The following is a 27715-nucleotide window of genomic DNA, read 5'->3' as shown; positions in this document are numbered from 1 at the left end:
ATCAAGCCACGCCGAACCCAGTGTCAGGTTGCTAATCAGGTTTCCACGGTTACCTGTTCCCCAGGCCTCGGGGGCTTTAAAAGACTATGTGGCATTTGAATGCAGAAGAAGTGAATTGCAGATGCACACAGTCAGGAAGAAAATACCTTCCCGCTACAGACCGAGGCTTTATTCTTTGTTTTGACCAAAACAGGGCCTCTATTAAGGTCCTTAATGAGTTCATTGGTCTGTGGTTGAGGAACTGTAGATAGATATACTTGTGCCACAAGGAGGAGAAACCGAAGTGCACTCAAAACTCTTACTGTGTTCAGCTGAGCGGTTTACTCTCAGTAATGCTTTGTTCTTCAAGATTTTCCTTCACTTCCCCTCAGGTCTGTTATGTCTGAGAAATCCATGTATGCTTGAAGCATCTTCTCCCAGAAAGCAATTATTTATCTCCAGTTGTGTTTTAAGAGAGGAATGTGCATTGCGGGGAATATGGTAATTTTTGGATGTATTCATTGGATGCAGATGTGCAGAAAGGGTTGTAGACGGGTCTGTCCGTGTCACATGTGGTCTTGAGTCGATAGAGGTTAGTGTCCATCGATCAAGCCCTGAAGCTATGGTCAGGCGTCTGGCTCCTACTGGAAAGCTCTCTCTCTCTCTCTCTCTCTCTCTCTCTCTCTCTCTCTCTCTCGCTCTACTTGCTCTATTGTGTGCTATTTATTTTTCTCTATGGTATTATTTGGGTCTACTACTGAATCCTGATCTCTAATTTGTGGTGTAACGTTTTTGGATGTGTTCATGATAGAGAAATAGAGGGGTGTTTTTCTATAATAATCGCTCAGAGGTTTCATAAATATTGTAATTGAGCAGGCACGATTTTGGAAGCGCATTTTAAATTTCTAAAATTTTATACTTCAGTTGTGGGTTAAAGAAGTGTCCAAACACTTTGTTGAACATCATAAAGTTTAATCCTCTTCAACAAACTGCTTTCTGAAAGTGAACTCGTCTAAACAGAACAGGAGCTTTATTACTGAGGTTTTGGAGCATGGTCCAGGTTTTTCCCTCCCCTCCACCCATCTGTCCTGGTGATGTGTATCTCTCTCTCTTTCTCGCTCTCTCTCTCTGGGCACCCCACCATCTCTAACTGAAGCAGGGGCTCTTTGTGTTGAATAGGAGGGATGGGGTCTGTGTGTTGAGGACACTGATTCTTTCTGACAGCGTTGGCCAGAGTAAAGGGCAAACAGCCAGTGTTCAGACAGCTGAAAGGAAGAGGGGAACACAACACGGCTAGTTCTGCCTAGGATCTTTGCGGTTAATGTGTACATGAATGATCTTTATACACGTGCTATAAATTTGGTACAGGTCTTTTAGACATTTTATATGACTGCTTTCTTAACTTCTCTTTGCACCTTTCATATCCATGCAATGTAAAAGCACTTTTATATGAAACTCTTAACATGCATACTCTTAAAAATTATGGCCCTCTGAAAAGTTCTTCACTGCGCTGCAATTTAAAAAAGTTTTAAGTTCCCAAAAAACATTTAGTCAAAATGTTTGTTTCATGTTTGTACGGAACAAGACTCACTCCAGAAAATGTGATGATTGACACAGGGGTGGCCGTGGCGACGTTCCGCCGTCTCGCGTGGTTGTCACTCAGCTTTGACCAAAATAATTCAACAGCGTTATGTTTTGCAATAAACCTTTGTCTTGGCGTTGTGCATTGTATGCATTTTTGCAGTGTTGCCAGGTCCTCGTCTTTTTTGTACGTACATACCGTTTTGACGCTTAACCGTTAAAGCTTTTGGCTGATGAAGCGATCAGGATTTTGGTGTTGTTGGGGTGTGGAGTTGTCGGTCCCAATGTTTTGATCTCTGAGGTAAAGCGTTTGGATTTGTTTTGGTTTATTATTGGATTTTTTTTTGTTCGCTGGTTTTTTTGTGCAAGATCTGGCAACACTATTTAGCAAACGCTCGTGCCTCTGTCATTTTCTGCACCGCGCTTACAGAAGACCTTCTAAGCATTTCTTTTTTCAGAAGAGAGACCCGTCATGTGCATGATGCACATTTAAACACTTTATTAACTACTAGTTGTTCGGTTCGGATATGTACACACTACGCAGAGTTTCTGTAAATGCGGTTGTCACTACCTGCATTTTGCGGGAGTTAATTCGGTTGTAGAATGCGGTTTTCAGTCCCGTAAATTACTGAACTCTGTGTGTACAGAACAGGATTAAGCATTAAAAGGTGAAGTGACAACCGAATTAATATGCAGTGTGTACAGGACCAATGCATTTAAATTTGGTTTTCACTTCACCTTTTAGTGTTTAAACCTGTTGTGTACACACACTTCAGTAATTTACGGGACTGATAACCGCATTCATCAACCAAATTATCTCTCGCAAAATTCCACTGGATTTGCAGGGGCTTTGCGTGGTGTGTTCATGGCCGAACTGAACAGCTAGTTGTTGGTACAGTGTTCGGATGTGCGTCGTGGACATGACGGGTCTCTCTTCTGGAGAAATAAATGCCTAGAAGGGGGAAAAGTCTTCTGTATTTACGTTATAGAAAATGACAGAGGGACAAGTGTTTGCTGACTGATGTTGCCAGATCTTTCACAAAAAATACAGCGAACAAGAAAAATCCAATAATAAATCCAAATAAATCCAAATGCTTTGCCTCAAGGATGGAAAGGTTGGGGCCGGCAGCTTCTCACTTGAATGGCACCAGGGACTTGTTTCGCTTTATGAGCCAACAGCCATAAACGGTTGGAGGCCACAGCGGTGTGTAAGTGCAAAAAAGAAGAGGACCTGGCAACACTGCAAGACAGTGTTAAGAGAAGCAGCCTCACAAATGCGCACAACACACAAAGCCAAGACAGTGGTTTATTGCACAACATAACGATGTAATAATATTTTGGTCAAAGCTGTGAATGATAACCACGCGAGACAGCAGAACATTGCTATGGTTACCTCCTTGTCAATCATTGTGGTTTCGGGAGTAAGTCTTGTTCTGTCCACACATGGAACGATCATTTAGCGGAATTACTCCCAAAATTTTGCCTTTGTAAATTAAAAAGGTTCTTAGGATGTTAAAGGCTCTGTCTAAAACCATACAGCCAAAAAAGATTTATTTTTAAACGCGCACCATCTCTGTGACTAATATCAAGAATTAGCTCAGAAGTAGAAGAATGATTTCAGAACATTTTGTTTTGTTAATGGTCCCAAATGTTTGGCTCGCTCAATGAATTAGTCGGCTATTAACATCTCACTTACTGAAACTCAAGTCATTAATTCTGCCATATAGTACAATCTCTAGGCAATTCGTAACTATTTGTGACCTTGGCAAAATCCAGGCAAAAGTCTCGTAATCTAATAATCTGCTTTTGCACCAGTGATGTAAGGGATGTAGCAACAGATTTGCCGTAATAAATAGTATTTAAAGAAAATATGATTCCAAATATACGCGTGCGCACCAAAGCGGTTTTTCCTGCATCTGGTGTCTGTTTTCACTTGTTTCCAATGGAAGCTGAGCACCTATAGTTGAAAAATGTTCAACGTGAAACGCTTAGCTCGCCAATGTCACTTTTCACTCAGCCGTCCAGTCACAGTGGATGATGGGCGGGACAAATACCGCAACAACCAACCGGTGCATCGTACAACGACTGATAAACAAAACGGAAGTGTCATAACAACCAAAGGGCGTAGCAAGCAGTTGGCGTCCGACTGCCTTTTGTAAGCCATATTTAAACGCTTTGTTCTACACACCCCCTTCTTCAAAAGTGCTAAGGAATCAGAAATAAGTTGAATAAGAATTGAAGTTAGAATCATTGTGTTTCTTACGATTCCTCTTCTAGAGGAAAAAGCGGCTTTAATTCAAAAGCCACACACTGTCACCGCTTCAGACACTCACCTGTCAGTCATCAAAGTGACTGACGGTTGGCTGATGTCTGTAGCTCCGCCCCTCGCCCCAGGCACTGACTAAGGCACCCCGTGGTGGGTTTGAAGTCACTGTCTGTTGCTCAGAAGTAAAAACACAGATGCAAAACTCGAGACCGGTAGTCACAGAGCGAATGCATTTGCCTTATTTCAGTTTAATAAGCCTGCTGGATGGTCGTCCACATGCACACACATTTACACGCACTCCCTCGCTCGCACACTCTCAGTCGCCCCCCTGAAGGCCAATGCATTGTACTGCTTTGTGCAGGAACAGATGCATTGATATGGTAATAAGTCAGAGAAGGTTTTTTATTAATGTAATGCTGGAATTCACAGCCCTGAAACCATTGGCACAGAATGGAGAAAGAGTAAGCAAAGACGGAGAGACTGAAACGAGAGCGCGAGGGAAGAAAAAAGAACAAACAAAATTATGAGTGGGAGGTTGCTTTACCAGCACTTCCCTCAGATATTTCTCGCTTTGGCGTCAGATCCCAATTTTTCAAGCGTGCAGCGGGGAACCAGGCCCCTGCCTCTCCATTCATCAAAGCTTGAAAAGAAGGTTATTAGAGAGCCACGGAGAGGGAAGGCAAGCCCTCTGCTCGCCTCTGATCTCTCCTTTTCATCCTTCGTTCCTCTCTTCCCTCATGAATACCTCTCTGTTGTGATGGACAGGTCGGCTGGGATGGGGGCGGGGCCAGGCCTTCTTACAGCTGAGGAGTTGGCTGGAGGCGGAGACAGGAAGAGGAAGAGGATGTCTAATAGCCCTTACCGTCATCTCGGCAGCGCACAGGTTCGTAGCTAATCCTTTCTCGCTGCTGACAATAGTTGTTTATGTGTTTTTTTTTAAGGGTAATGCATACGCATGGGCATTAGGTAACATGCGTTTCCTAAAGGAAATACGGGTGCTTGGATAGACTTTGGTTCTTTGTAAATTAAACACTGTGTCAAGTCAGAGCTGCCCCGCAAGTGTTATTATAAAGCAAACTAAATGTTTTCATAGACTTATTTCTCTTCCTTTCTTTTTCTGAAGGCTCACTGCAGGCCGAGAGGAAGACCGAGACTGCTGAGCACTAAGTTTAAGCAGAAGGCTTGCTCACAGCTGAAACAGAAAGCCAAAGCCAAGCGTGGATCGAGACTGGTGAAGCTGTTATGTCACCGAGAGAGTAACGCAACAAAACATCTGTCAAGAGCTGATGGTGGAAAAGAAGAACATGCGCTTCGTAATAAAACTGGAGAATACAGTGACACGGGTAAAGATAATACAGTACACACATACCATTCGTGTAGGTACCATGCACATTATATTTCCAGAATATTACAGTATATCAATGCCAGTTGGTTTCCAGATTAAAAGGGACAAAATGGCATATTTTGACATTGTCATAAATGGCATTTAAAGTCTTCCTGTGGTGAAAGTCAAGTTTTTGATGTTGTTCATAATATACAGTATCTATGTGGTGTTTTTAATATGCTTTAAAACCATTCAATGCCATTACTAAGTAGACAAAGGCAGTCTGATTTAAAATCGCTTTGGTGGGCGATATGATTAAAATCACGAAAGGATTCATTTTATATTATGATAAAGATATGTTTTTATTAAAAAATTTAGGTAGAAAAGTGTTTAGTCAAGAGCAGTAAGAGATTTTCTTTCAATGTTGTATGATAAACATGAGTGACAGACAGGAGCAAAATTAGGTAACTTCGTCTTTAATGCTGCGCCTACATCAAACGTGAATAGAGCGTCTGGCGCGAATTAATTCAATGTTAAGTAGATGTAAAGATGCGTTTACGCGTGTCTGGACGTCTTGCGGCACGAATGAGGAGTTTAGCGTGCGAATTAGGCAAATTGAGCGTTGCAGCGTGAAACGCGCGAGTTGGAAAACTGAACTTTGGCGGAAAATTGCGCCGTGTTAACCAATCAGGAGCTTGCTCTAATAGTGACATGATTACAGAAAGCGAGCAGAGTCGCAGAAGCCCCTCCCATGATGCGAATTTCCGTGTGAATGTCTCGAATGACTAGAATTTACACGTGAATGAAGGGAGTCAACTCAAAATGTTCAAGGGCCCAACTACGTGCGAATAGCTTGTTTTTGCCGTCTTTACCGCGTCTGGTGTGAACGCACAGTAAGACCAAAGTCCAGATCAAATATAATGTTACACAGGCGTTTTTTCTTGTAGCTGTTAACTTTCTTTTAAAACCTTAAAATCTTAAACCTTAATGTTTCCCAGCAGGTAGTGGGGCAGCAGTCCACCAAGGATCAGACGGGAAGCAGACCACAGTGAGGAGAGGTCCGAAGTCAAAGGCTTTCCTAAGCTGCACCTCCTCACCCCTCCCATCTCAAACTCAGCAGCTTCAGCGCAATAAGGCCATGACCGACAGCAAGCTAGAAGCTCCCGAGAAGGGCATCTCTCCCTCCGACAGTGACACGGGTGAGTTATGGGCCATCCAGAGAGCGAGGGACCCTCTCATTTCCCTGCTCGGCTTTTGTGCCAATAAAAAATTACCGTCACCTCCTCAGACACGCACTGGCCAAAATCCGAGATGAAATGTTAGCCTGATTCCAGCTACGTTTGGAATGTCCCACCTCCGTGATCGAAAGCGTACACTCTTTCCTTCTCCCTAGTTTCACTACTTGTTTTAAACCCAGACACATTACTGTAAGTGAACAAATGTAGAGTTTGTCACAACAGTCTAATGTAAGCTAAGCCTGCGGTTAAGCTAGTCGGTGTTGTTGCCGCTCTGGTAATTGCCCTGAAAGTTATCCTTTTCACATTTCGCAAGCATGCGAGAGTGTTGACGAGCACCCTGTAAGTGACAAGTGTGTCAGCATTATGCTGACATCCGACACTGTTGCCACCACGCCATCTCCGCTCTATGAGAGACACGCAGCCCACAGACGGCATCTGCCGATACAGATCCGTAATGCGGAAGTGTGCGTCCGTATGCGCAGAAGTCAGGGCTGATAGTTGTAGCAAAACTTTGATGGCCAAACCTGTGAGTGACTGGACCTCTGACCACTGCAGTTCCTGCGAACGTTGACAGTCACAGCCATTTGGCACCGAACGCATGAACTTTGCTTAATATCAAACAGATCATACAGTGAGCAACCGTCAGACCGATTCAGATGTCCGCAGTGAACTGTGGTCCAGTCGAGAAGTCAATGTATTCAATCGATCCATCATTTTCACAGAGGAGGATGATGACTGCATGTATGACAGTGAGGAAGGGGCAGAGGGCATCAAGAATCTATCATCTAAAGAGCAGCTGTCTGGAGCCAGCCGTCCTTCACATTGCTCCATTGTGAAGCTTGAAGCCAATCAGAAAGCCAAGAACAAGACGGAAAGACAAGGATTCGGTAAATGTTACATCCTTATTTAATTAGGCGGTTGGGATTGAGGGGGTTTAAAGGAAATGTTCACCTAAAAATGAAAATGGTGTTTGTAGTCAGCTTAATATTATTTAAAAAAAAATCTTTGGTGTGTAAAATAGCATTTATATGCTGTATGTGTTTAAAAGCTGACTTCATATGACTTGGAAGGTGTCATTTTCCTGTATCTCAACTGGTAAAGCATTGTGTTTTAGCAGTATAAAGGTAAAGGTTCAATCCCAGGGAAATTTTATAAATTGTATAGATTCAAAGCCTTTGTTGCTATATGCACAATTCCCTCTACTGTAAAATGAAATATTTAGTTTGCTTTCCACACCAATGCCATCAAAAATAATAATAAAGGTAGGACTGAATGTACTGTAAGTCACTTTGGAAAAAAACATGGCAGATGCGTACATTAAACTGAGAACTGTTGCTGTAAACTACTAACACTGTCTTCCTGTCAGTCATTGTCTTTAATTTTTTGCCTCCAGAGTCCAGCACTAAAGACACGAAGATGAGAAGGAAAGCCCCGTGTAGGCCAGCCCTGGTCAGTGCTGACAATAGCCACTCAGAAATGGAGGAAGATAGGAGACTGACATTACCCAGGTGGAGAGAGGGGTCAAGGGAGAACACCTTTGACCACATTAGGGTCCTCAAGAGCTCACCTACTCCACGAGAAAGAACCACCAGGAAAAGTGCAATGCTTTTTGGCAAGGTATATCTACAGTACATTTGAAAACATTCTGGGTTGTTTTTTTAACACATTGTTGGGTACAATATGGACAAACCCAAGAGTTGGTTTAAATTAACCCAACCATGTGTTAAAACAACATCAGGTTTCTTAATAACTACTTAAATGTTGTAATTGTCCATGGGTAACTAGTATCATCAAAAGAGCTTTATCAGCTTTACTAGATATGTTTTAGTAGTAAACAGCATGGCTTGTCCACCAGCCACACAAGCTCTAAACCAGCACAAGCATTTTCTTTATAAAGTCATATTTGTTTATGATGGTCTTTGTAGCATGGTCATTGGGCACACTGTCAAAAACTGGTCAAAATATGGTCCCTAGCTGTCACTGGGGTGGTACCCTTTCAAAAAGTACACCATTGCATCTAAATACTTAATTTTAGTACCTCAGGGATACAAAATAGTTCATATTAGTGCCCCAGAGGTCCAAAATAGTTTATAATAGTACATCGGAGGTACCAAATAGTTCATATTAGTGCCCCAGGGGTACATAATAGTTCATATTAGTACCTCAGAGGTACCAAATAGTTTATATTATTATTTCAAGGGTACAAAATAGTTCATATCAGTACCTCAGAGGTACAGTGGTGTGAAAAAGTGTTGGCCCGTTTCCTGATTTTTTTATGTTTTTGCATGTTTGTCACACTTTAATGTTTCAGATCATGAAACAAATTTAAAAATGAATCAAAGAGAACACAAGTAAACAAAACATGCAGTTTTTAAATTAAGGTTTTTATTATGAAGGGAAAACAAAATCCAAACCCACATGGCCCTGTGTGGAAAAAGTGCTTGCCCCTCTGTTAAAACATAACTTAACTGTGGTTTATCACACCTGAGTTCAGTTTTTTTCTAGCCACACCCATGCCTGATTACTGCCATACCTGTTTGCCATCAATAAATCACTTAAATAGGAGCTGCCTGACAAAGTGAAGTAGACCAAAAGATCCTTAAAAGCTACCCATCATGTTGAGAACCAAAGAAATTGTGGAACAAATGAGAAAGTAAATAATTGAGGTTTATCAGTCTGTAAAAGGTTATAAAGGCATTTCTAAAGCTTTGGGACTCCATTGAACCACAGTGAGAACCATTATCCAGAAATGGCAAAACATGGAAGAGTGGTAAACCTTCCCAGGAGTGGCTTGCCGACCCAAATTACCCCATGAGCGCAGTGAAGAGGTCACAAAAAACCCCACAACAACATCCACAAGAACTGCAGGCTTCACCTGCCTCAGTTAAGGTCAGTGTTCATGACTCCACCATAAGAAAGAGACTGGACAAAAATGGTCTCCAAGACAAAAACCGCTGTTAAGCATAAAAGCTCGTCTCAGTTTTACCAGAAAACATTTTCATGATCCTCAAGACTTTTGTAAAAATACTCTGTAGGCTGACGAGACAAAAGTTGAACGTTTTGGAAGGTGTGTGTCCCATTTCATCTGCCGTAAAAGTAACATTGCATTTCAGAAAAAGAACATCATACCAACAGTAAATATGGTGGTGGTAGTGTGATGGTCTGGGGCTGTTTTGCTGCTTCAGGACCTTGGTGTGATAAATGGAACCATGAATTCAGCTGTCTACCAAAAAATTCTGAAGGAGAATGTCCGGCCATCATGTTTGTGACCTTGGGTCCTGCAGCAGGGACATTGATCCAAAACACACCAGCAAGTCCACCTCTGAATGGCTGAAGAAAAACTGAATTAAGACTTTAGAGTGGCCGGACCTCAGTCCTATTCCAATTGACCTTACAAAGGTGGTTAATGCTCGAAAACCCTTCAATGTGGCTGAATTACAACAATTAGTCAAAGATTAGTGGGCCGAAATTCTTCCTCAGTGCTGTAACAGACTTTATCGCAAAAACTTGATTGCAGTTGTTGCTGTTAAGTTACCTAACCAGTTATTAGGTTTAGGGGGAAAACACTTTTTTACACAGGGCCATGTGTTTCTGGATTTTGTTTTACCTACATAAAAAAAACTGCATGTTGTGTTTACTTGTGTTATCTTGTGTTACACATTAAAGTGTGACAAACATGCAAAAACATAAAAAAATCAAGAAGGGGGCCAACACTTTCCACACGACTTAACATATTGGTACCAAATAGTATGTACTAGTTCCTTAAGGGTTCATATTGGTACCAAATGTATACATATCTGTACCTAAATTGTTCATATTAGGACCTTTTTTAAGGGTACCGCTTGGGTCTATTTGTTAACAATTCTGATTGCTCCTTGAAGGTGTATTTTGTTTAACATGTTCTCACGTGTTGTTGCAGAGGAGGGTCAGAAGCTGCTGGTTGGAAACGCTGTCGTCTCAGTATGATGACATCACTTGGAGCAGGCGAATCAGAAACAAGCAGGTACAGGATGGTTCACCATGCTGTCATTTTTAGCGTTATTTTTGAACGATAGTCTGAACTATCGAGGCCACATAGGGAATTAGACCGTAGTGGTCCAGATCTATCTGGTTTGCCCTCTTGGCACCTATAAAAACTCACTAAGAGGGATTATGCAATCTCGTGTGGTTTGTCCTGCCAAGACCTCTCGTAAATCTGCTCGCAATAAAAGATAAGACGGGTTCCGCCTGCTAATTCACAGGCTGAATCATGCATCGTCTAAATAAAACAGTCGATAGTTTTGAAAAGATTTACACCATAGGTGTCAAGGCTGTCACCGTCGGCCCTTGTGAGGTCATCGCCGAGGCATGCAAAAGGGACTTTGGTTGCCTAGTAAGAAGGTGGGGAAATTTCCCACTTTGTTAAAGAATGATATTAAAACGCACATCACTCTTCACCCGCGGCTCACCTGTCAGACACGCAAGTAAAATGTAAGCGCAACAGCATCATCCAAACCCTCCATCGCATTAAACGCATTAATGTATGACAGCTTCTGTTGAGCAATGTTCAGTACCAAAGGCTGTGTGACCTGTTAAGGGTGTGAGAGGTTATGATATATTTGTATGGGAGTTTGAATGATTCTTGGAGTCCCGAATCGCTCTCTCTGGGGCTGTTAGAGGTGTGCGAGAGTGTATGTGTGCCACTCACACACCTATTCTGGCTGTTCGCAGGCTAAGGGACGAGCAGTCAGTCGTTTGCTGGAGAGCTTTGCTGCCGACGAGGGTTTCCGTATGGATGACGACAGCAGCTTTTCGGAAGGAGAGGAGGAGGAGGAAGAAGATGAACTGGAGCTGTTGGGTAATGCACCGCCAGGTGAGAAATGCTGTATTGCATGTTGGGGCAAGATATGCATGTGGTAAAATTGAGGATGACCTCTCACTTTAATCTGTCTTTGTCACTACCAGCCCTGCCCAAATGTACTCTCACCAAAGAAATCCTGAGGGATGGACTGAAAGTGTTAATCTCAAAGGAGGATGAGTTACTGTATGCTGCCTATGTACATACACTGGACCTGCCTGATATGTAAGTCACTACCGTATATTTTCATTGCTCCTTATTTTTATACAGTACCATACTGTTGAAAAGCTTTGTGTTGCCAGCATTTTAAGGGATATTTCTCTCTCCTCAGATACAGTGTTGTCGTCGAGGGGGAGCGGGGAAACAGACCGAGGATCTACTCTCTAGAGCAGCTGCTGAAAGAAGCGGTGAGACCCTTTTAAAAGCTTCTTTGGAGACTTAGCACTGTGAATCCCTCCCGCTATGAGCCGAACAAGCCCTGTAGCCCACCCTCACAGACCCCATGTTTCCCCCTCGAGACTCCCGTCAGCTCAAGGCTGGACTCAACCCAGCTCTTTGACTTTCACTGCCAGAACAATTCACAATATATCATCTGGGTTTTGTGCGTGTGCGCGAGTGTGCTCCAATAGAGTTGCTTGCCAAAGTTGCTTAGCCATGACACACGTAAACTACTACTGTTTTGAAGGGCTTGCTTTAAAGAATAAATTGTAGACGTTCTTTGCATTTTCAAATTTGTATAAGTGATCTGTGCAAAAAGTAATAGGAAAGATTCGAGCCTATATACACACAGTGTACTCTTAACACTAGAAGTACTGTATAGTCCCATTTTTATTCATGCCCGAGAGTTCGCGAACAGGGTGCATGAAGCAAATTTCGTCATCATAATAATGATAATATGCATGTAATAACCCAAAGGAAGCTGACTGGTTGCCTCGCTGCCTCATGAGGCAATGACTTCGGTAGCATGAAGGCAGCTCAGGGAAACGCATTCAGACAGCCTTCACAGGCAGCATAATGGAATTCTGTTTAAAATATAAACAGAGAGCACTTTTCTGATAACTAATGATTTATTTATTTATGATTTATGATTTATTGACTTTTCAGCATCGTTACAGGTACTCAAAGACGTTTGTCATAGGGGAACACTGAATTATTTTGCTGTTACAGTGAAATGTCAAAACTTATTCCCATATTTGAAAACTGCAATACTAATTTCTTGCTAGAAATGCAAACCAGAGTGAAAATATAACCTTATTCACACTAAATTTGTACTCCAGCCACTTTCTGGGCCGCCATTTTATTTTTTTGAACTCGACCAGGCTCGACCAATCACATTCCCCGCGCGTGCACACACACACGCATAGAATTATGGGAGAAAATGATTAAAGGAAAAGTTCGGTATTTTACACCTAAAGCACTGTTTTCAGATTGTTTATGATGAAATAGAACGGTTTTGACTGAAATTTGGACATATGATGCTGGCCCGAAAATTTTCAGTTTCTGTTGTATCACCCCCCACCCCCACAGTGGCTGCATAGGTGCACTGGAACAATCCTTCCTAAAATGCGTTAAACTTTCGTTTACAAAGATGTGAAACTCACCGAGTGGTCAGGGGTGTTCACTGATATGCTCACACAAAAATTGCTGCAAAAGATGCTTTTCAACAGTTGATTTACCATTCGTTGTAAACTTGTGGACCTATTTTTCCAAACGCCTCACACCCGTACATTCCGTTGAGAGCTTGAATAATAGACACTCCAGCCCAGTTGGTGGCGATAATCCGCCTTTGCCAATTGCAATTGCCTGTTAGCTATGCCTAATGCAGTCCATCAGTTCATTCTTCCATATAAAGTTTTAGGATATGACTGAATATGACTGTTTCTTGTTATTCCATTGCGCCCCCCCCCACCCCTTCCGGGAAGACGTAAAGAAAAACATGTTTTATCCCTTTATAGTAGTTTATCTTCTTATTTAGGAACATCTTTGAGCCCGAATCGCTGGTTACACTTACACGCATAGTTTATCGAAGCCGACGGGGAAAGTAGAAGCTGATTACACACTGTAAACCAACAGCTCCTTGTCGACATGCATTCATTTGAATACATTACATGAAGCATCTCTGTTTCGGGAATGAAAAAGTGCCTCGCTGCCTAGGGCCGCCTAACGCATGCCCCGCTCCATCCCAGCTTTCCCATTTTTTTTTAAAGAGATTTCTTCTTGATACAATCCTGCTTATAAGGAGACCGTCATTCTTGTCAGCACTGGATGTGTGTGTAGTTTTGGGAGAAAGAGAAGAGATAAAGTTATGTGTAACATTCGCTTCATAAACTAACACATGAACCCATATTACTGTTGATGCAGCTGTAGTCTGATCCCTGTGATGTGAGTTTTTGTATAGCAGCATTATTGGAAGTAGAAATGGGAATATGGTTTACATACATAAACTTAATAATACACTCCCACGCGCACATTTTAATGCACAGACAGATGTCGGTGTAATTTCTCTCATCTGATTCCACACCCACTTTGCCGTTTTGAATTACTCACTTTGAAATAATACGGTATATATGATAATATGTGATGTAAATTTATTTCATTTCTGCACCATTCATGTCACCGACCGAAAGAAATACAGATTTTTCTTTTACTTTCATTGTTTCGCCCAACAAAAGGTGTACAGACATTGGATGCTTGTGTTGGCTCAAACAAACATATCGAAGCAATGTTTTGTTCTGGCCAAAAAGCCACATTGTTTACAGTTTTTGGCAAACGCAATTCCCAATGCACATTAAGATGACAATATTTTAACACAGCAAAAGTGTTGATCAAACCACCAAAAATGACAAATATAGTGATCCTGTGCCACCTTACAAATTTCTTATTACTTGGTTCGCTTTTAGTACCACTATCCGTGAACAGTATCCAGGCCAAAAAACAGCTCCCCATTTGCTGTCAAAAGAGGCAGTTTGAACTGGGTCCTAAAGAGTCCTCAGTGCCTTGTGTAGTGGGAGGAGATCTGGCAGATGCTCTGTTCACTGATCCTGATTTCCTATCTTTTTAATCTGCTTCGGTATGAGAGGCTATATATGGAAACTAAATACTTATGGTCTCCAACATCTGCTTGTAGTGGCACTTTTCCAACATTGTCTGACATATATCTGAACATGCATAAGCTTCCTGTCCATACAGGTTGTTTTTTTAAAGTTATCCATATGTTTTAGGTTTTGGATGTGCAGTCGGAAACGGTGGAAACACTGACGGCCGGCACAAGAGTGTGTGCCTACTGGAGTGAACGCTCACGATGCCTTTATCCTGGATATGTCCGTAGAGGTGAGACCTTGCACACATACATGCACAGAAAAAATGCCCATCCAAAGCCAAAAAAAATTAATTAAGTTGGTTACATTACATTTCAATGTTTGTGTTTTTACAGGTGGACCAGGTGAGGAACAGAGGGAGGGCAGTGTCATGGTTGAATTTGATGATGGAGACCGGGGATGGATTTCTCTCCAAAACATCCGATTGCTACCACCAGGCTACCAAATTCACTGTACGTGAAACCAGCAACATAAAGAAAGCGTCTCATGCTTACAATGCTAGACATTGCAGTTTTCGTGCTTGCCTACCTGTAAGCCTTGCTCTTCACTTGTTCTTGTACTACAGGTGCAGAGCCTTCACCAGCCCATCTGGTCTCGCCTACCTGCCGCAAAAGGAAGAGCTCCACTCAAGACAAGATAACTCAGCAGGCTGATGTTGCTAACACAGAAACCAAGAAGAATGTTATTAAAAACAAGCCAGGTGCGAGACAACAGCTGCATTGTACACATTCGCAGTTTTCCAAATCCCTACCAAAGCCTCATTTAAATTTAACAAAAAAATAGGTTGCACACCTTAAAGTGAGATTTTTCTGCATTATACAAGTACTGTACTGTACGCACTAGGGCAAGACCAGAATATTAGATTTTTCGGATATTCATTCTTTGGGTTAACATTCGATTTTCAATTTTAAGATTCGAAAATTTTTTTCTTTCAACATTATATACAGAGACTGCCAAGCAGAAAGTGCGCTTTAAGCTCCCACTCTATAGGTGGCGGTGTGGTGCTGAGAGACACCAAACACCACAAGAACAAGATCGCACTCATGTTTGGCTAGAGGCTGTTGGCAGAGGCTCTGCATTAATGCTAATAATGTTGTCAATAACGTAATATTTCTTGCAAAAACAGATCAACTTGCTTCACAAAACTTGAGTATGTCACCAGGAGTCATGGGGATTACTTTTGTATTGGAAACATCTGCTTTTGAGCTCTCAAAGTGGCATATCCGTTGACTTTCATTATATGACAGAGCAATACGGTTTCTGCAAGATCTTCTTTTTGTTCTTCTAAATTGCAAGTGTAAAACGATCCTTAACCTAGGGTTAAAAGCAGTGTTAAAACGAAGATAACCCAGGGTTAAGCTCAGTGTGAAAAGCCCTACAGAGATTCCTGCCTTTATTAGAGAGAAGAATATGTTCAGCCCTCTCCCTCCGAAGCTTCGAATATTCTGTGTTGATTACTACCGAAGCTTCGAAGCTCAAAAATTGGTCTTCCGACCAGCCCTAGTACGCACACCACCGTTTTTTCGAATCCGCACAGGTCATGAATGCGCCTTCAGGAAAATGTAGTATGTAGCCCAGGAGATGCATTGCATTTTGTCGCAATGCGTATGCGTCAAACGTCTGTGTGCACGTACGAGTCAAATAAACTATACTTTGCAAGGTTGTGCGTTTGATCGTGCATGTATGTTCGCATACACGTAAAAAACTGTCTATACTCTGGGCTTAAGGTATCAGTTAACTTGGTTTGAAGGTTGTAAACATGTTGTTTACAACAGACACATTAGGACATATCTATCAATCAAGAGTCCAAACTCATTTTTAGTTGCTAAAACACAAGGTCGGCCTTGTTGGGTAGGTGTTTCTTAACGTGTTTCAAAAGGACATGCATCATTAGCTTCCCGCTTCTGGTTCCTGGAACACACCAAACAGTGATGTTTTTAATGTTTCTCAAGAAATCTTATCTCATAAAGGAGGGAAAAGGTGAAATTTAGTGCGATTAATATAAGAAACATTTTCTTCAAATGACTGCCCACATTAGTGTTGATGAGATCAATGTTCAGTTGACTAATGGAATGAGATGTGTTTAAACAAATGTGTAAGCTGGATGAGGGTAACAGGCGTCAAGGTTGAACGCCACTTAACTATAGAGTCTAACTGATGCAGATATGACTCAAAACTTTGGAGCTACCAGTCCAACAGCTCCAACTCAGCAGATGTTATCTGTACGATGACATAAATCCATCAGTTGTTGTATAAGCTGTTAGGCTTATCTGTTTGTATCTGCTTTCTCTGAGGGGTTAAAGGTAGATGCAATACGCCAATACTTTGTCTTGACTACTTGGAGGGTGGGTGTCGTCATCATAATATCTTTGTTTGTCTCGCTCTCCAGGAAGGCCAAAATCCGCCAATTCTTCATCAAAGAGCTGTGTGGCTGAGAATGTGATGGAAACTGCATCTCCGCTTCTTAGCTGGCCGGTTGCCACCACGTCCAGAAGGAAGCCCTCCATGGATCTGTTCCAGTTCAACGGGTTAACCAAGAAAGCTCTTAGGGGGAAGGAGTCCGACATGTTCCCATTACTTAGCTCCACCATGGCCACCCCAGCCAAAGGCATCTTTAGCACTTCCTTTGAGGTTGATTCTTTCAGTAGCATTGCAAATGGTTGCACTTCCTTCGGGAATCAGCAGTTGACAACAGGCCTGTCAGTCAGTCACAAGGGAACCTCTAGTTTACGGGGAAGAAAGATAGCAGACAGGAAGGAATTTCTGGTCAAACTGGACCACGAAGGGGTAACATCCCCTAAGACTAAGAATGGAAAAGCATTGTTGCTTCTTGGAAATCCAGAAGTGCATAATTCTAGAGCCGGACGGATGGAGAAAGGCTTTGGAGCCAAAGGAATAGGAGAACTGACCTCAAGTATGGGCTACTCCCAGTCTGTTCTCCTAGTTAAAGATGCCAAAAGAAACAGCGGAAATCTTCTCAAAGGTTCATCAGACATCCGTAAGCACCATCAGGGTCTTGGGCTCAGAGAATATGCAGATTATGGACCTAACTGCCACAGCGACTGCCTAAGCTCCTACTCGGAAATGGACGAAGATGAAGATGAGGAAGAAGATGCGAGAAGAGCAGCGATGCGCACCACCGGACGCTTTCTGTCTCGTCTTTCTGTTTCATCATCGTCCTCGGGGTCCTCCAGCGCATCAAGCTCGGGATCACTGTCCAGCTCAAGTATTTGCTCATCTGATAATGACTCTTCCTACAGTTCAGATGAAGAAGAAGCATCACGGCTTCTGCTTCAGGGTTGTCTGTCCTCTCATCATTCATTGCTTCAGCAACAGCAGCATTCTGAACCTCCTACTGCCCCTCCACGTCATGCTTTCGGCATCTCAAATTCAAAGGTCGCCGTCAATAGTAGTACAGGCAAACCTCCGAGACGAAAAGACATTGCCAACAACTCTGCCTCTGTGGTCCAATCCAAATCTTCCAAAGACTTTCCTAAAAAACAGAAGATACCATCTTCAGATAGTCCACTGAACACATCCTCATTGATGCCGGGACGGCAGCTGTGGAGATGGTCGGGTAACCCTACTCAGGTACGTTTTGTCATTGAGTGTGATACATTAACGGTTGTATGCATCTTCTTCAAGTCCTTTACGCTGTGCTGTTTTCTTTTCGATGTCATCAGAGACGGGGATTGAAAGGTAAAGCTAGGAAGCTCTTCTACAAGGCCATCGTTCGTGGCAAAGACACAGTCCGAGTCGGTGACTGTGCCGTGTTTCTCTCTGCCGGTCGACCCCACCTTCCTTTTGTTGGTCGCATTGAGAGTCTCTGGGAATCCTGGTCCAGCAACATGGTAGTCAAGGTGAAGTGGTTCTACCACCCTGAGGAGACCAAACTTGGAAAAAGGCACCGGGATGGGAAGGTAATCACCATATTGCATATTTGCTTTGGCCTAGAGCTGTTGATTTTCTTTAAATGTAGATACACTCAAATTTCTTGTCTTTTACAGCATGCACTATACCAAAGTTCCCATGAGGATGAGAATGACGTCCAAACCATCTCCCATAAGTGCCAGGTGGTGAGTCGAGCAGAATACGAGCGTCTGAGTCGTATCAGGAAGCCTAACAGTAACAGTCAAGATCTCTATTACCTGGCTGGAACTTACGACCCCACCACTGGCCAGCTCGTGACCGCTGAGGGGGAGTCCATCGTCTGCTAGGGTTTGAAAATGGCTGGATGCACTACTGAAATCACAGTTTCTCTATGGGGGATATAAGAAATGGCTGACAATCAGGCCAGTCTTCTAGAAGATATACAACTCTAGCACGATGTGGAGCCGTGGGTTTATGCAGCAACTTTATCTCTATGGAGTAAGCATATGTTACGAAGAGAACAACTCGTGGTGATCAATGAAGGCTTCACAGTCATGGAATACATTTGAAATCTTTTACTGAGAAATGGTAAAGCACTGGACTTGTTGGGAAAAGGATATTTAGACTTACAAACATGGATCGTAGGGAGGTGTGAAACACTGACTTTATTGCCGAAAGATCTTTAGGAAAGATCTTCACATCAAACTGATGTCTCCAGGACTTCTATCCCAGCAGGACCAAATACACTGTTACTACGAGATGTGGTATGATCTGTTTGTTTGTGTGTTTGCGTGAGAGATGTGAATGAGATGGTACTTTTGCAGTATGCAAATATGTGAAAAACCATGTGCGTATGCAGAGATCAGCCACATAAAGAAAAACAAACAGGAACGGGTGTTGACCTGAAGATTAGAAGAGCTCCGTTCTTCTAAAGTGAACGATGCTCTCACACGTGTACAGTCTGATGACCTCTTTTGACAATTCCAGGGATTTTTTTATTGGTTTATTTTCACTCTTTTGACGAAGAGATAACGGAAAGTCGGTGTATTAAAACGTCAGCTTATGAACTGAGTTTTGTGCGAAAACAAACAAACACAAAAGGAATGATTTTCCAGTCAAGCCATACACGTCTGTACCTCTTGCTTATCTTCTCATTCAGGTGTATAGTTGTACAATTGATTTATCTGATGTGTGTACATATATAAATATATAAATATATATATAAAAACCACAAACTGTAAATATAATATAAATGAAGAGAGAACTCTATTCCTCTTTATTGCTCTTGATCGTGTTATTTTTTTAAAAATTGTTTAGGAAGTTTGCTTTAGAGACAGGCATGATTTCGGACACCTTAGTTTCCAAATATCCTCTTCGCTGTTGTGCATGAGGAGGATTAGGAGGGGAATCGACACCATGCAGTCTAGTAGTTAGCAATGAGGTGATAAAGAGGAAACAGGCGGTCTGTGTCCACTTCATTATTGTCATTGTTTCTTTCTTGTGCTGTTTAATTTTATTTTGAAATATTTCATGTTCCATTGCGTTATTTTTTGTGATATAATCATTAACCAATCAAACGAAAAGCTCTCGGCTGTGCTAAAGACTTTTTGAAGTCGGTAGTACCCGGACCATACAGCATGCACATTAGAGGTGGCATGACCATCCTGAAATGACATTTAAACAAACCTTACTGAAGAAATCAGGCCTCCAAAGTGTCAAACCAAAGTATGTCTGTGGAATTACTATAAACCCAATTGCAATAAATATGTAGACTGAATCATAAATTAGGGGCACTTGCAATGTTTTTAACAGCTAATTTTGCAGATAGCTTTCATGTTTGCCTGAAACGTTGTCAGTATGTTTCAGAAATGTTGTAGCAAGGTTTCAGCAAGGGTTTTACGTTTTAGAGGAGAATTTTCAGCACTTCCTATTGCTGTCCTATGTCACGTGATCATGAAGGACAATCATTACCTGTTAGTGAGGGCAGTTTAAAACAGATCAAATCTAAAATACGTCACTTTTCTTCCTGCTTTGCCAAAAATCTTTTCTTTTTCCATTGTCAATGTTGTACTTTTATTTGTTCGATATGCAAGCCTGTACAGATTGTTCCTTGTTGGAATTGTGAAAGGATATGCCTTCAATCCTAAAGGATGACTTACTTTTTTATGACATTGTTGCTGTTACACTGCAGAAGCTAAAGCTTTAAGTAATATGATGTGAAAATAAATGTAACGTCACTTTCTGGGTCTATAAAAAATGAGAAAAAAAAATGAAAATGGTATTTTTGTAACAAACACTGGATTGACGCAACTCTTGATATGGTGACGCTGGCACCACCAGCGTGCCAGGAAGTTGGCTCAGCCTCAAAGGAAACTGAATCATTGTGTAACCTGAATTTGAGACCCACTTGGAACTGATTTTTATGGTGGATGATCTTTTTTGACCTTGTGGGAAATATAACTCTGAGATATTTCCACTCTTAAAACGTTATTTATCTTAATTTTATTGCATTCATGTTGCATTTAATTAAAAAAATCTAAATTACCATGCCTCGCTGTATTTTTTTCTCAAGTTTGACTGATGCATATATTGAAAAAATTTCTAAAAATAGAAGTATCTTGCTCATAGGTGAGTATTATTAGATAGATCTTTGTCTTCAAATAGTATTTTTGTTACAATCACCATTAATCTGTGAAACGTTGTACAGTGTACTGATTCATTGTTGTCAGATTTGTGCTCAGCAGTTTTGCTACATACAATAAAGAGCAGACAGCTGCTATACTATAAGGTCATGAACATTCAGGTCATTTTACTTCAGTATATCCTAGAGAAGAGAGAGAGAAAGGTAAGGTGAAACGGAGGACACTGAAAATATACTACACATAGTGGTACATTACTAGCCTGGTCCAACCAGACTCTCGTACATTAATTTAATTTGTACAGAGAGTCTGGCCACGCTCCATTGCAAAGCGTTACTTCCGTTAAGGAGGGTCCTCTGTTGAAGTTTAAAACTATTGGATCTGCCATAGGCGATCGCTAACGTGTGGTCCGAATAATCAAACCAACAAAACTAAGCAAACCTGGGGCACGTTCAATCTCACACCGGTGCGCAACGGTTTGCTACGGATTCCGGGTTGAACGACATTCTTGGAAACGGTGTGCAACGGCGTACAACAGGTATATTAAATTATATATAATTATATATATATATATATATATATATATATATATATATATATATATATATATATATATATATATATGTTTGTTTACAAATTTAATATTTAACGATGTGCTTGTGTTACAGTAACCCCAATGTAAACATAAAATGAAAAAAAAAAAACAATGGTTCTGAAAATAAGAGTCATATATGTTATATAAAAATAATTTATTTTTTATAAATTGATGTAATAAAAAAGGCGTATATTAATAGACGGTTATTTTTAAGCCTGGGTAAAACAATTTTTCACGCTATTTACAAGGTTAGGCTAGCGACCAATCAGACACGTCCTAATCCTTGCCTCATCAAATATTCATAAGCTTTCCGTGACGCGCTGTGTTAAGATTTTAGCCAGTTTTAGCATCTTCTCAACTGAAGCAAAAGGTTAAAATGTCGAACAAGAAGAGACGTGAAGAGAAATATTATTTGTTATTCATTTCAGAAGATTCATGACAGACGGGTATTTATGTGGCAGGCAGCTGGACAAGCGGTTAATCTGGTGACAGGTCGTTTGTTCGTTGTACGTTAACTTTATAAATATGCAAATTAAACCAAAAACAATAATTTACATGCGTTCAAACGCCCTGATTACCACTGATTAATTACTTACGTGTAAACGCTGTGAAACCTGGAACAAGAAAATCTGAGTTACGTTCATTTTGGGTATGACACGACTTAACAAGCCTGAAAAGTCAATAAGACTGCTGTTTTTGTTTTATTTTTTCCATTTACTGTCACTTAACCTTTGTTTCCCAGGTGGGTATGAGAAAAAAGCACAGACACACGTCAGCTACACTAGGTGAAAGGATGAGGTACTCTTTTCACTATCAATACTATTTTGGTACTGGAGCACCAGACTGACTGACCGCAACATCTGTCATGCGCAGAGCCGCAGGGCCGTCCATGCATCACAGGTATGAAACCACTTGGCGAGGACTTTTTTATTAGTTTGTGTGTTTTCAGGTAATGCGAATGAAAAATGTCATTGACAAGTAAATAAAACGGAGTTACTGGGCTAGTAGCTGTTTTAGGAACGAATGTTGTTGTTATTTATAGTATATTGCATAGTACAGTATTAACATAGTGTAGTGTGACTCTTACTCATGACATGTTTACCTTAGTAAAAAAAAAAGATAAAGTTTAAAAGACATTCTTTAATTTCAGTTTATTCTATAGCAGCTTTACAGTAAATAAATAAATAAATATTAGTAAAGAAGACTGTGTAGACATAAGGAAAAAAACAAATTGCTACTTTTTCATACGATGTAAATTAATATCAATACTAGCTGTACAATTAATTGTAGGTTTGGAAAATGTATATTAGTGATGCTAACAAAATAAGTGTAATAAAAATAATATAGTAGTAAAATATATAATATTGTAATCGTTTTCTTAAAGAGCGCCTATTGTCTGATTCACGTTTTTACATTTCCTTTGGTGTGTAAGTGTGTATTAGTACATGTTTACAATATGCAAAAGTTACAAACCCCAAAATAAACAATGGCGCGAATTATCGTCTCCAACGTAAATCTCTTTTCTTGGACTACAACAAACACACGGATTGTAGGCAACAGTTTACTTCCTGGTGATGTAGACAAGACCGACATTATCATAATTCCTCCCGCTTGGACTCATAGCCTGTAAGTTAACTCCTGTTAGCATTGCATTGTGACCGAATCTTTCAAACATGGCAAGGAGCGTAATTTCCAGCTGATGTTAGAGGTATTTAGGCCAATCACAATGTACAGATTAGCTGTCCAATCAGAGAAAGAGAGCTTTTCAAATCCCTGGTTTTAGGAAGAGATTAAAGGGGCCATGGCATGAAAATGAGACTTTTTCCATGATTAAGTGCTATAATTGGGTCCCCAGTGCTCCTATCAACCTAGAAAATGTGAAAAAGATCAACCCAGTAACTTAGTTTTGGTGAACCATTCTCTACAAGCACATAAAAAAATAGATTGTTGAAATTTGACTCTCCTTATGATGTCATAAGGAGCTCTTATTATAATAATACAACCCCTTAATCTGCACTATCCAATCACAGCACTGCCATTTACTGAAGAGAAAAAGAAAGAGAGAAAAAATAATTCGAAGCACAATTGAGATTCAATTGCAACAAACCACCATCATTGTGATCAGTGCTTGCACTTCATCAGCTCATTTGCATTTTTAAGGACACACCCAAAACGGCACATTTTTGCACACACCTACAATGTGTTTTAACATGTTATAATAAATTATCTATATGTTATTTTGAGCTAAAACAGCTTGAAATTTTTTGATGATACATATTATGTTCAAAAGTAGATTGGATTCAGCTCACTGACATGAAAACTGACACAAATATTGTGCTTTCGTAGTTGTGTAGTAGACAAAGCATAATAACATCCTGAACCCGAAACCTCTTTCTTGGTATCGGTGCAGAGGCCGGGCCGTGTCAGCGCTAAGGTGTTTTTTGTGGGAGAAGGTAAATATCTACACCTCATAAATGTCCTGCCCTCGGCATGACCTCCTCTGGCCCGCCTGCTGAGTGGCTCTCAGGAGAACGAGAATCGGGTATGTGCAGCGGGGAACGGGTGGGGGGTTTGGCATTCTGAATGAGGTGCTGGTGCTGAGAAGGAGAGCCCTCGCAGACCCCTCCTATGGTGGGGTTGGTTTGAAGGTCCAAGAGCTCATCCATCATACGGTGTCCTGCTGCTAAAGGGTCCCAAACCAGTCTGTGTGTGAAAGCTCAGAGACCTACACATGGATGTGAGGAAGAGTGTGTGTGAATGTGACGGGGGAAGATAGAGAGAGTCTAACCTGCTTGTGCAATACAAATACAGCATAATTTGTCATGCCAGTAAAACACGTTGAAGCATTGGAAGAGAGAGAAAGAGAGATGCACCAAGGGCAAAAGAGGAATCGCATCATGGCACACAGCAATGCTTTCTTTTTGTCACTTTCTTTCAATGCTTTCAATGGAAGCAGATACGGCCGCTCACATCCTTCTTTTCTGGACTAATACAAATGTCATGTGACCTGAACAGAGCTAGTGAAATTTGGTGAACCAGAAAAGCCTTTTACTTTATGTTTGTTACAGCAATTCAAATACGTGCAAAAGGGGAAATGATGCATAATGTGTCCATAAGCATCACAATTTTAAGTTGGGCATCTGAAGTTCTGTAACCAGTCATCACCATTTACGGCAGAGTGACAAAACTTTCATATTTTGTATTTCAGGTCTCTCAATTCATATGAAGTCATTAAAGGTGCCATAGCATGTAAAACTGTATTTATCTAGGCATAGATAAATAATAAGAGGTCTGTGGTAATGACATATCGTGATGTCACAGTCGAGATGTACGCCCCCAACATTAAATTGCACATTAAAAGTTGATAAATGCTAAAAACAGTTGTGACTGCTGAGTTAGCTATACATGCTAATTAATGCTATATGCTATTTAGAGTTACAGTTACATTTTGCAGGTTCGAACTAAAAAAACAACACAAACTTAACACTCAGAAATGTCCGTTTACAATCTCCAAACAATTTTTGTTTTTCAAAATCTGGATTTTCGTCTGATAAAGGCTCAAACATATAAGATCTGTTTACTTATATTAGCTACTGGCATGAGCCGCAGAGCAGAGCATTCAGAGCAGAGCTCAATATTATTATTCATGACCATTATAAATAGGGTAAAAACAGACCATTTAATTCTAAAGGACAAATCCGAGGGTTGTAAATGGACATGTAAAAACATTTCTGGATAATTTTTGCACTTCAAAAAGTTACATACTTTCTATTTAAATATCAAAGATCAATTTAACATATTATTTCAATGCATTCTTTGGCACCTTTAAAGCTGTATGCATACTAGTTATAATAATAATGTTTGATTTTTGGCATTTAGCAGCGCCTTATATACAAAAGCGGCTTGCAGTTCAGACTTTACTTTTTAAAAGCATGTGCCTGGGATCAAATCCATGACCTTGGCATTGTTAGCAGCTCCACCAGTTGGGCGACAGGAAAGCCCATTGCTCAACTGGTTGGACTATAGCATGTCACACCACAAGACATATCAGCTTCCTGAAAGTATTTTGTGTTGGATACTCTCATACCAAGCAGAAAACAATACAGACACTGTAAATTCGATTTATGCACAAATTATGCTTTTGTAATCAGTATATCTCCAATATTTTGAAATGAAGAGGTTAAATATGGTACAGTGAATGCACAGGCATAAAACCATGAGTGCATGTGTTGGCCGGCTAAACTAGAAAAAATCCCCAATCCTTATATCATCTGTCAGCACTCTCTGTAGCTTTATAATATTTTGAAATAGTGCTTTTCCATGCCTTTGAGGGATCCCATAGTGCTTCATGCAAGCCACACTGTTTCTCACTAAACTGCTAACTCCCTAAATCCACTATCCACCTGCCACTTATCACTTCTGACATTTACTGAATTTCTGATGCTCCGGATTTTTGAATGCCTTTAACCTGGAATTACATGGGATTAGGCTGTTTCCTGAGCAGATATGCTGGCTAGATCTTCTTTAATGCTTGAATAGACATTTCTAGAGTGTTATATGCACATCAGAGTCATTTGATAATTTTTTAGGCTTTTGTGGATTTGCGAAAATTTTGTTTCATGTACTAGTGTAAAAATACAGTGCATTTTTTGTAATTAGGTGTAATCATGCTGCATTGGGTTGGTGCAAAACATTTGGGATACAGACCTTATATAAATATGCAAGTTTTTAATGTTGGTTTTACTACAATAAGTATATATAATATGTGACCCTGTCTGTAAAACCCCAGCTAAAGTAAATTTTTATGATTTGATAATCCTCATCTAATAATTAGATTGAGACTTTAGCCTAAATTTCACACTTATAGGAATTCAGCGGAATATTATTTCAACAGATTATTTTAAAAGTATGACAATGTTTCAGGATCATTGCAAAAAATGACTTTCTTTCCTAGCCTAGTTTTTATATAATAAATATAAAATTGAAGTGAATTTTTGCATAAAACAAGCACAAAAAATCTGCCAGTAAGGTAAATTAAGCACTTTATTTCTTAAACATTTTAAGAAAATTTGAAGAAAAAATTGCATACCCTATTGGCAGATTTTTTGCTTGTTTTATGCACAAATTCATTTTAATTCGATTTTTGTCTATAAACTAGACTTACTTTCTTAACTTATTTTGCTCATCAAGAAAATGCATCTTGATTTAAAGTATTAGTCTATTTTCTTAAAAAAAAAATCCAGATAATTTATTCATCACCACCATGTCATCCAAAATGTTGATGCTTTTCTTGTTCAGTCGAAAAGAAATTATGTTTTTTGAGGAAAACATTCCAGGATTTTTCTCATTTTAATGGACCCCAACACGTAACAGTTTTAATGCAGTTTAAAATTGCAGTTTCAACAGAGTTTCAAAGAACTCAAAACTATCCCAAACGATGCATAAGGGTCTTATCTAGCAAAACGATTGTCATTTGACAAGAAAAATAAAAAATATGCACTTTTAAACTACAACTTCTCATCTACCTCCGATCCTGTGACGCGCCAGCACGACCTCACGTAATACCTCATCACGTAATACGTCATCATAAAGGTCACGGATGACGTATGCGAAACTACCCCCCAGTGTTTACAAGTGTGGAGAAAGAGGATCGTTTCGACGTTGTTGCATGTCGAATAATACTAATAAATGTCTTTGTGTCAGTTTATTGTTTTAAATGGTCCGCAAATGTGCGTTTCATATATGCAACACGTGACCTTTCCACGTCATTACGCAATTACGTGAGGTTGCGCTGGTGCGTCACAGGACCGGAGATAGACAAGAAGTTGTAGTTTAAAAGTGCATATTTTTTTAAGAAAATGGACTAATCCTTTAAGATTTTTTAGATATTTGTATACATATCAAAAATACTAAGTAAGGAAGTCATTTTTTGCAGTGATGGGACAGGCCAAAATCAAATTTCTTCTTTCTCTCTTTCTCTCTCAGCTTGCACAACTTTGTGTGTCATCTCTTAAAGCCACATGTGTAAATAAATGGCTGTCAGCTGCATGCATGATAATGCTGGACACGCTGATCCAGACCAACACTGCTGAGGTTGAGGGAGGGATTAAGGGCATGGAACCCATCCAGCTCACCTTATCCATCCCTCATACAACCGGGGCCCCTCTGGCCCCTGTACACACAACATATCCATCCACAGCACATTCAAGGTGCACATTTAGGTCAGTGCGCTGAACGACGTGCCAGCAATTATATTGCATGCTGCCATTGCACAAAACTGCATTTGTT

At 40.5% G+C, this 27715-nt stretch overlaps 2 protein-coding genes across 2 annotated transcripts in view; both read left to right on the top strand.

The window, feature by feature from the left end:
- The window catches only part of bahcc1b (BAH domain and coiled-coil containing 1b), a 108158-nt gene extending 87421 nt beyond the window's left edge, over nucleotides 1-20737 (top strand). Inside the window, exons 14-28 of the mRNA XM_055177190.2 lie at nucleotides 4592-4709; nucleotides 4950-5169; nucleotides 6149-6349; nucleotides 7111-7275; nucleotides 7782-8005; nucleotides 10308-10391; nucleotides 11099-11240; nucleotides 11333-11450; nucleotides 11557-11632; nucleotides 14447-14555; nucleotides 14659-14775; nucleotides 14889-15023; nucleotides 16713-17914; nucleotides 18007-18243; nucleotides 18331-20737. Of these exons, the coding sequence (XP_055033165.2) occupies nucleotides 4592-4709; nucleotides 4950-5169; nucleotides 6149-6349; nucleotides 7111-7275; nucleotides 7782-8005; nucleotides 10308-10391; nucleotides 11099-11240; nucleotides 11333-11450; nucleotides 11557-11632; nucleotides 14447-14555; nucleotides 14659-14775; nucleotides 14889-15023; nucleotides 16713-17914; nucleotides 18007-18243; nucleotides 18331-18540 (3358 nt within the window). The 3' untranslated portion in view covers nucleotides 18541-20737. The remainder of the gene's footprint in view (nucleotides 1-4591; nucleotides 4710-4949; nucleotides 5170-6148; nucleotides 6350-7110; nucleotides 7276-7781; nucleotides 8006-10307; nucleotides 10392-11098; nucleotides 11241-11332; nucleotides 11451-11556; nucleotides 11633-14446; nucleotides 14556-14658; nucleotides 14776-14888; nucleotides 15024-16712; nucleotides 17915-18006; nucleotides 18244-18330) is intronic.
- Nucleotides 20738-21734: 997 nt separating this feature from the next.
- The window catches only part of fscn2b (fascin actin-bundling protein 2b, retinal), a 71878-nt gene continuing 65897 nt past the window's right edge, over nucleotides 21735-27715 (top strand). Inside the window, exons 1-2 of the mRNA XM_055177194.2 lie at nucleotides 21735-22076; nucleotides 22170-22327. The gene's annotated coding sequence lies outside the window, so the exon portion shown is untranslated. The remainder of the gene's footprint in view (nucleotides 22077-22169; nucleotides 22328-27715) is intronic.

The sequence above is a fragment of the Misgurnus anguillicaudatus genome, chromosome 4, assembly GCF_027580225.2.
Source record: "Misgurnus anguillicaudatus chromosome 4, ASM2758022v2, whole genome shotgun sequence".
NCBI lineage: Eukaryota > Metazoa > Chordata > Actinopteri > Cypriniformes > Cobitidae > Misgurnus > Misgurnus anguillicaudatus.
Note: the sequence above shows the minus strand (reverse complement) of the source record. Positions and strands in the feature narration are given on the sequence as shown.